The 9,262-nt window shown below is 37.3% G+C and overlaps 2 protein-coding genes and 1 long non-coding RNA gene across 5 annotated transcripts in view; 2 read left to right on the plus strand and 1 right to left on the minus strand.

Annotated features, from left to right (window-relative positions):
- rcbtb1 (regulator of chromosome condensation (RCC1) and BTB (POZ) domain containing protein 1) overlaps window positions 1-4,859 on the plus strand; it is a 15,934-nt gene extending 11,075 nt beyond the window's left edge. For all 3 annotated transcript variants that reach the window (XM_024294214.2, XM_024294213.2, XM_036213520.1), the window contains exons 10-13: window positions 789-915; window positions 2,121-2,272; window positions 2,348-2,478; window positions 3,690-4,859. In XM_024294214.2, coding sequence (XP_024149982.1) covers window positions 789-915; window positions 2,121-2,272; window positions 2,348-2,478; window positions 3,690-3,830 — 551 coding nt within the window. In that variant the 3' untranslated portion in view covers window positions 3,831-4,859. The remainder of the gene's footprint in view (window positions 1-788; window positions 916-2,120; window positions 2,273-2,347; window positions 2,479-3,689) is intronic.
- A 94-nt stretch (window positions 4,860-4,953) lies between these two features.
- cdadc1 (cytidine and dCMP deaminase domain containing 1) overlaps window positions 4,954-9,262 on the plus strand; it is an 8,907-nt gene continuing 4,598 nt past the window's right edge. The window contains exons 1-6 of the mRNA XM_036213521.1: window positions 4,954-5,434; window positions 6,181-6,287; window positions 6,361-6,538; window positions 8,135-8,384; window positions 8,452-8,658; window positions 8,723-8,820. Of these exons, the coding sequence (XP_036069414.1) occupies window positions 5,335-5,434; window positions 6,181-6,287; window positions 6,361-6,538; window positions 8,135-8,384; window positions 8,452-8,658; window positions 8,723-8,820 (940 nt within the window). The 5' untranslated portion in view covers window positions 4,954-5,334. The remainder of the gene's footprint in view (window positions 5,435-6,180; window positions 6,288-6,360; window positions 6,539-8,134; window positions 8,385-8,451; window positions 8,659-8,722; window positions 8,821-9,262) is intronic.
- On the minus strand, window positions 5,848-8,206 carry LOC118599142. The gene is made up of 2 exons (XR_004948434.1): window positions 8,104-8,206; window positions 5,848-6,519 (listed from the first exon to the last, which is right to left on the minus strand). It is a non-coding gene; the product is annotated as an uncharacterized LOC118599142 (long non-coding RNA).

The following is a 9,262-nucleotide window of genomic DNA, read 5'->3' on the forward strand; positions in this document are numbered from 1 at the left end:
CCAAAGGCGGATTTGAAATCGTTATGGGATGGCTCCACGACCTACGGCTTAGTGGCCATATCTAATATTTGGAGATTTTCACGCATGATTTAAACTTTTCGTTAATCTGATTTTCACGAAATCATACACACTCGCCGCTAGCTTAAGTCTACAACAACCCCTAAAGTTTCATTGACCTTTGACCTTGGGGAGTAGCGCCATCTTGAATTTACAAAAAAAAGAGTTTTACTCCCGCTTAGATATGAAATGACTCCTAGGGATTAAAAAAAAAAAATCCAAGCTTCTTGGGAATAATTGGAAAGCAATTGGCAAGAAAATAAAGTTATTAGAAATTGTAGATTTTAATTGGCGTGCAAGTGGCGAGCTTGTAAAAGTGGCGTAGTCTTAATACATGCACATATTTCAATGTATGGGTATGAAAATGTAATATGTTGACCCCAGGCTGAGGCTTTAACAATTATAATATGAACATATGAGGAATGTGGCCGTGGTTAGCTAATAACCTCTGTTGCTAAGGAAATACACAAATTTACTTTTGCCGATTCTTATGAAACTAACATCAATCTGTGCGGTGACCTCAGGCCAACAAAACATAAAATGGTTGCTATGGAGATAAAACCAACACAAAAGCCGCCATTTTGAAAAAAGAGCTTTTTCAATCAATTTCTCACAGTACAGAAAGAGAAGGGGGGAGGGGTGCGTAGTGGCTGCTTAGCAAGAGAGCTTGGGTCAAAGGTGGGCGTCACTCGCGGCTTTAATATTTGTTTTTTTTTTTGTTTTTATCTTAGAGCACGATGACTTCATGACGGTCGCCGAGGCGCTGAGGAAGGAGTTTGACAGTCCGGAAACGGCCGACTTGAAGTTCATGGTTGAGGGCAAATGCATCCACGTTCACAAGGCGGTGCTGAAGATCAGGTGACTTTCAGGTCACTCGAGGTTATCAGTCAAAATGTTTGAGTAGATTTGGATGGAGCTGTTTGCTTTGGAACACTGTCTTCTTTAACCCTTTAACAATGGAGCTTTTTTAAATTTTGGGCTTTTATACTGGACCTCAGAGCATGATGACGTCGAACTTCAGGGCCTTACACCAGTTGACCAATCACAACATGCAATCATAATACCTTGTTTCAACCTATAGGAGGCAGCACACAAACAGTTTTTTGAATATATTTTCAAGAATTTAACAAGTTTATTTTAATTTGTCAAAAAATTTGGCAATAACCAGCAGACGGCACTTTTAAAGCCCCATTTATTGAAGTCATCAGCCAAAAAAGTTGATTTATGGTTTGGTGACTCTTTAAACTACTCATCTAAATAAGATTCTGTCATGTTTTGGTTTATTATGGAGTAATATTTGTACCAAAATATTGTGACAGTTCAAAATCAAAATCTTCTAAATTGCAAACAAAATGTAAAGTGTTAAGAATTAAAATTCATAATTTGGAAATGAAAATATTTAATATATTTGCCCTGAATTTTTTTTCTTTTTTTTTGCTTTCAAAAAATACTTCCAATCGCAAAAAAAAAGTTTGGAAACAAAAATATTTTTAAAGGCAAGAAAAAAAGTTTGGAAATGCAAAAATATTTTTGACGACAAAAACATTTTGCAAATGTTACATTACATTAAACAAAGAATGTTGTCAGCAAGAAGAAGTTTGTTAGCAGAAAAATATATTTTGAAAGCAAAAAAAGTTTGTAAATGCAAAAATATTTTTGAAGCAATTAAAAAGTTTGCAAATTTTAAAATATTTCTTGAAAACAACAGAAAAAAAAGAACATTTAAAAACGCAAAAATATTTTTTGGAAACAAAAAAACATTTGGAAACGCAAAAATATTTTTGAAAGCAAAAAACATTTTGGAAAGCAGATATAAAATGTTTTTATTTGAAAATGATGAATTTTCATTCTGAACATTTTGTAATTTTGAAAATTTTGATTCGAAAACTGGGACTTTTGCTTGCAATATGGAGGCACAAATATCACCCCACAGTTTATTACCTCATATTGTAAGCGAGAAATTGGCCATAAGTGACAGAAAAAACGGAGCTTTTCAAGAGTTGTGTGCTAAAAAAAGAATCTAAAAATCAAAGTGTGCTTGGACGTCTTTGGTGTTGGTGTAGGTGCGAGCATTTCCGCTCCATGTTCCGCTCTCAGTGGACAGAGGATCAGCAGGACGTGATTGAAATCGGCCAGTTCTCCTACCCCGTCTACAAATCCTTCCTGCAGTTCCTCTACACCGACGCTGTGGACCTTCCGGCTGAAGACGCCATCGGTCAGGACGCTTCTTTAGTTGAACGGTGGAGCGGGGAATTCTTCGTCGTTACAGGACGTGTTTTGTTCTCTGCAGGCTTGTTGGATCTGGCCACCTCGTACTGCGAGAACCGGCTGAAGCGCCTGTGCCAGCAGATCATCAAGAGAGGAATCACGGTGGAAAACGCCTTCATGCTTCTGTCTGCAGCCATTCGATACGATGCAGAGGTCAGTCACAGGCCCCTCCCTCCACACTGAAGCATGGCGGTTAGTCCGTCAAAGCTTCCTTCAGTGTGGGACAGCTCATAATCCATAAAGAACCGCTCTGGATCACTTCTGTTCACATTGTAACAAACCGAGCCTGAGCGCAGAGGCTGTATTTCCCTTTAGTCAGCGCACAAGGGGCCAAAATCCAAAACACACCTTAGGTCACGGGCAGAAAAGGACAAACATTTATTAAACACTCTAAAACTACATTTTTAAAATCGTAACTTTTTAACATAATTATGAACTAGATATATAGAATTATCTGTGATAATACTAATGTGAATGCTGTTAGCTGAATTAGCTGAAGTTGCTAGTGCTGATAGCTGAAAATGCTAAAATTGATAGCCAAAAAAAAAGTTAGCTAAATGCCAAATTAGCCTAAAAAGCTAAAAAAGGAAAGTTGGGTTGGCCAAAAATGCTAGCATGTAGCTGAGAAAAATAGCTAAACCTCAAAACTGCCTAAAGCACTAAAAATAACAAAAGAAATCTTAAATTAGTCAAAACAGCTAGCATGTAGCTAAAATATTAGCTAGACTTCAAAATAGCCTAAAAAACGAAAAGAAGCAACAGCTAGTGTGTTAATATTAGCCTAACTCCAAAACAAAACAAACCCACCTACTTTAGCCAAAACAGCTAGCATGTAGCTGAAATATTAGCTAAGCTTCAAAATAACCTTAAGAAACGGAAAAAAGCCTTAATTAGCCAAAACTGCTAGCATGTAAGTATTAGCAAAACTCCCACGCAGCCAAAAAAGTCTTAGTAAATACCAAAATAGTCCAAAAAGCTAGCAGAATTTAAATTTTTAAAACTATAAAAAGCTTTTTTATCATAAATATGAATAATAAAAATTCAGGAATATTATTCCAGAATAAATCAACTTAAACCTTAAATAACTTTCAATATTTTACTCTCCATAAAAATATATTTTGTCAAAATTATACAAGTTAGAAATGAGCACAAGATGACATCGGGTCATTGACGAATGTTGTAGTTCCTTTATTTCAATCATTATAGTGACATCTTGTGTACAATTATTGAACTGCACCTTGAAGTCAGCAGCCTAACAGATATTAGTGTGAGGTTTTAGCCGCTTTATTTCTGTAAAATAAATCCTGGATTCTCTCCGCCTGAGTCGTTAATCTAATAGTTGCAGTTTTCCTCTGTTCTTCCAGGACCTGGAAGAGTTCTGCTTCCGGTTCTGTGTGAACCATCTCACTGAGGTGACCCAGACCGAGGCTTTCTGGCTCGTCGATGGAGCCATGCTCAAAGAGTTCGTCAGCAGAGCCAGCCGCTGCGGCGCCTTCAAGAACTGAACGCCACCAAAAAGACGGTTATTCAGAGACTCTGATGACCGCGTCAGGAAAACAGGTTGTTTATTTACTCTGAAGGACATCCTGTTGGCACTTTGGTTAAAACCTGTGGACTTTTACTACAAACTTCTGTGTTTATATTTACAAGATGAAGATTTTCTTGTTGTTTTTTTACCGTTTTCTTTTTAATTTACTGCTAAATGTATGCAGAAGAGCCGTGCTCAGGAGTTAAGTCTCTGTTTAGAAGCTGAAAGCATCTAATTTATGTCTTTATGTGAACTGAAACAGTTTTAAGTTCCATCTGATTTACATTCCTGTGAGTCTTAATTTATTGCATCTCTGAGTTTATGGGGAAAGAATATAATAAATGTTTGAAATTTCTTGATTGGCAGTGAAGTCAAATTAGTTTGAGAAGATCAGAATCTGTGTTCATCCATACTTATAGGGATCTTCTCTCCATAATATTCCCTCTGCTCTATTTTTTGTTAAATATTGTAAAAACAGTTTGGTTTATAAAAGAAACTAGAGAAGTTGGTAAAAATCTGTTGCACAAACCTTTGATAAAAGTCCTTTAAAAACCTGCTTCCTTAGAACTGTAAAACTTTTAAAATGTCACATAATGTTTATATTTTATCTTGAATAATTTTGCGGTTGTTTGCGATTTTTATTTCATCTGCTGATAAAAAGGGATTGGCCCTAAAGAGGCACAAATTCAAAGCACACTTAGGAATTCCAATTCCCATGATGCTTTGCTGGTTGAGTCACATTTCATATGATTTCTTTGGAAGTCTTGTTATTTTTCTGGAACAGTTTAAGTTTCATTTTCTCAGAAGTTAAAAATGCATTTTTATTGGTTTTAATTGTACAATCCATTCCTTCACACGGAAAAATATCACTTTATTGTTACTGTTTTCAAACACTGTTATGCTTTTTTATCTTATTTGGAATATTTTAAAACCAGTTGTATTTTTTTTTGTTTCCCAACTTTTTCTTTGAAATTGCTGAAATTAAAAATAAACAAAAATATTTAAACCACATGGTCGTCATTTTCTAACATGCTTTTGAAACGCTAAATATGTATTTTTTTGCTCTTAAGTATCATTTCAAGAGATGACAGAGATGGCCCCGCCCCTTCATCGACGTCAGCGAGCATTTGCGGAAATAAAAGTGTCAAACACCGCGAGGGAACCGGAACTACCAGGAATCTTCAAAAATAAAGTACGAAAATCCGCGATTTTACTAAATACATACTGTTATTAATATAAGTTCATTTTTTTATCAGTAATTTTTAGGTTGTTTGTGTATTGCGTACTGTTTTTAGTCTAAAATGTACACTATAAAGCCATTTGATTTTTTTTTCTTTAACAAACGCTTTTATTTTGAATGAACACCGGAACCTGGCCCCGGTGGATAAACTTCCCAGCATTCCTCCCCTCAGAGTCTGTTCGTCTCAGTTTTCCGTCCGTGTCCGCTTGGATAGCTGTCACTACGTTAGCTTTGGGGTTGAATGGAAGGGGGCGAGAAACGGAACCGAAACGAACCGAGCCGGCCCGGCCAGTGTCGGGAAACGAAGGATGGGAGCACCCAGACCGACTGCCGGATACAAGGTGAGCCAGATGGAGAAGAGAAGCGCGACGGTCCTGCCGCACTTTTACCTGGAAATGTCTCAAACCTGCTCATGTTTGACGAACCGAAGCGTCACTGTTGTTTACTGTAATTTATTAGGAGTTTATGCAATAATCAGCAGCGATAACTTGAATGTATATAAACGTTTTATTATTATTTTAATAGAGACCACATAAATATGGCCTCAAATCTGAAATAGTTGGAATTTTGAGAGGAAAAAATTGAATAATGTCAATTTTAAAAAGTTTTGGATATCTAGTAAGTTCCTGGAGAAGCTGACGTTCTTTTATTTTGTGGTAAGTGTCTAAAAATGTCTAAAAATGAGGTTTTTTTTTTTATTAATGTCAAATTGATCATACATGATCCAGGGTGTCTTTTTTTTTTAATTTTTTTTTTTGCGTCTGGATCAAGTCTCTTATCCTGTGGTTTAGACAACACTGCTGATGAAATCCTAAACTGAGTTCTTCTCAGGACCAGCTGAATCTGTGACCCAGACCCATTTCTTATGAACTTCAGCTTCAGAATGTCTGAATGAGTTTGTAACAACCGAAAGCTGAAACATCTGCTCCCCTAAGGACATCTGCTTCAATGAAGGACTTTTATTTTGAAGCTTTTTCTTCATCCTGGAGCTGATGAAATGATTTTTTTCAGAACATTTTAGGCCAAAACTATTTTATAGGTAAAGAAGAACATTTGAGTTGAGTGTTTGGTTTCAATCCTTGCTCAGGTCATGGCCCCAGGTTGTCCAAAGTTAACCTCTTCACTTTGCTGAGTCTGTGGATGGAGATGTTTCCTCGTGAGGAAGAGGAGGAGGAAGAAGAGGACAGCCGCCAGGTCAGTGTGGGGACAAGCGTCTCTAAAAAGTGGAATAACTGCTGAGTGAATGGCGGCGTCGGCTCCCTTCCAGATCCGTGGGATGGGTCTGGTGGTGGTCCGAGAAGGTAAAGTGGTGGGCCTCCACTGCTCCGGTCCTGAGCTTCACGCGGGACAAGCGGCCGTCCTCCAGCACGGGGTCCGTCTGGCTGACAGTCAGCTGTACTTCTCCAGACGACCGTGTGCGACCTGTCTGAAGATGATCATCAACGGTGAGGGAAGATTTACCATTTACAGAATGCAGGTGAACGTCTCTTATTTTGAAGGTAATAATGAATGGATAGAACAGCGCTTTAACAAATCTCTGACCAATATTTTCTCAGTATTATTGTGAAGGATGTTCCATTTAATGCAGCCTAAAAATATCATCAGAGAATTTGTGACCATAAACGAAAACATAATAATTAATTATAATGAGAAAACGAAGTTCCTTTTATTTGAGAAATTGTGATAATAACTTGTTGTAACAAGAAAACAAAGTTTATTTTCTTGAGAAAGCGAGATAATAACTTCCTAGAACAAAAAAAAAAAACAAAGTTAGTTTAATAACGTGTTATTAACTTGTTATAACAAGAAACCAAAGTTTTTTTCTTTAGAAAACAAAGTAATATCTCATTTTAACAAGAAATCAAAGTTTGAAAACGAGATATTAACTTGCTGTAATGAGAAAACGAAGTTTGTTCTCTCGAAAAAATGAGCTATCTCGTTTTCTCAGGAAAATGAGATATTAACTCGTTATAACGAGATAAACTTTGTACTCTCTAGAAAAGTAGATTAACTTGTTAGAACGAGAAAACGAGATTTTAACTTGTCAAAGAGATAACAAACTACGTATTCTCTAGAAAATGAGATATTAACTCGTTATAGCGAGAAAACAAAGTTCATTTTTTCTAGAAATTGAGAATATAGCTCGATATAACGAGAAAACGATCAAGTTTCAGGCTAACTAATAAGTGCTAAAAAGTGGACTTGGGTTTGAGCATTTGATGGACCAAAACTCAAAAGTCTTCTTTGAGTTTTGGTAGTTAGATTACATGCTGGAAGACACTCAATATAATGTTGACAAAGATAGTTTATACAGAATAGAATGAGTTTATTAATATAACCTTTGTAGATAATTGTCTCACATTAGATGCTAATGAATCTTATTAGGTATGTTAATATACATCACTCGTCTAATAAATGTCATACTAACACCCTATAAACACATTAATAATGTTTGTTAATGTGTCAATAAATCTTGCTAAGGATTCTTATTCTAAAGTGTTACCTGGGTTTTTTTCCTGTAATTTTTTTTTTTTTAATCAAGTTGATCAATAATAAATATTCAGCTTTTTTTATTTAATGCTAGTTGGGTTTATTTTGAAACCTTGAAATGTAGTTTAAAGTTTTATTTATTTACTTATTTTATATACTTATTTTTAGTTTTCATTTTATTTTCAAAATAAAATAAAAAATACAAACAGCAAAATTAAAATTTCTTAAAAACAGAAATCCTGCGAGTGATAAACAGCATTTACAGAACATTATTAACATTTAAGAGGAAAAAAATCTGACAAGCTCATCTATTATTAGCTATAAAGAGATCACTATAACATGATTAGTGATGTTTTTTATTAAAAACAAGTTGTAGTTTATGTTATATTTTAATTCTGTCAGTTTTAAAGATTTCTTTTGTCCTGTAAAGTTTAGCAGAAACTCTGTAGATAATTATCTGAGTATTTATTTTTTCAACTGAAACGCTTTTATTTTGAAAGTTTCTGTCCGCTCTTCTGACCTGACCCTCTAAGGCTTTCCCTCCCTTCCAGCTGGAGTCAGTCAGATCTCCTTCTGGCCCGGGGACCCTGAGATCAGCATGCTGGAGTCTGCTCCGCGCCCCGCCACAGAGGAAGCTGCGCTGGACGCCGTGGCAACGGACAAGCTGAAGTCCAACAGCCGGCCTCACGTCTGCGTGCTGCTGCAGCCGCCGACCCCCGACCTGCTGCAGTTCGTCAACGAGACGTCCAGAGATTGTGACTTCAGGGAGAGGAGGAGCGAGGACGCTGAAGACTTCAACAGGTCCGATCCACAGTCTGAAGAGCGTCTGAGGAAGGACGGTTCTTGAAGTAGTTCTGCTCTTCCTCAGAGAACGCGTCAGATACTTGAGGGATTTCTCCAGAAGGTTCCTGGTTTGTACAGCCCAGCAGCACAAGGAGATCCTGATCCAAATGGGCCTGGAGAACTTCTGCGCCGAGCCGTACTTCTCCAACCTGAGGCACAACATGAGGGAGCTGGTGGAGGTTCTGGCCGCCGTGGCCGCCGGCGTCCCGCAGCACCACCACGGCTTCCACAGGTTGGAGACGCTGAACACCTGGAGGGTTGGGCCTTTCTTCTGGTAACCGTCTGTTTTTTACCAGAGAACACCCGGGGACGTCATCAGGTCCGCATGAGGAGGTACCTCAGCAGGTGGCCCGCCACTGCATCATCCAGGCCCGGCTGCTGGCCTACAGGACGGGTACGCCGCCGGAGTTCAGCCGGAGAAACCGCAAAAACTCCAACTAATGATGGTCATCAATAACAATGTGTTACTGAGGGCTGGGACCGTTAACGCGTTAACGCACACGATTAATCCACACAGGATTAACGCATCAATATTTATTAACTAAAGTCAGATGGAGAGCAGAGATCTTAGAAGAGGAACTCTGGTTTCTAGTAGAAGAGGTTCAGAAGGGTTAAAATAAACGCTCCAAATGCTAAGTTTTGATATTGTGATAATTTGCAGATAATAAATACTGTAGCTAAAAAAAAAATTATTGCAATTAATTTTTTCCAGGTTTGTGATTAATTAGTTAATTTCCAGCCCTTATATTATCACGGCATATATTAAAATAATATATAATAATATAAAACAACATATAGATAATAATAGGGGATTTAAAAAAATATATATGTTTTTG

Source organism: Oryzias melastigma, linkage group LG9 (assembly GCF_002922805.2).
Source record: "Oryzias melastigma strain HK-1 linkage group LG9, ASM292280v2, whole genome shotgun sequence".
NCBI classification, from domain to species: Eukaryota; Metazoa; Chordata; class Actinopteri; order Beloniformes; family Adrianichthyidae; genus Oryzias; species Oryzias melastigma.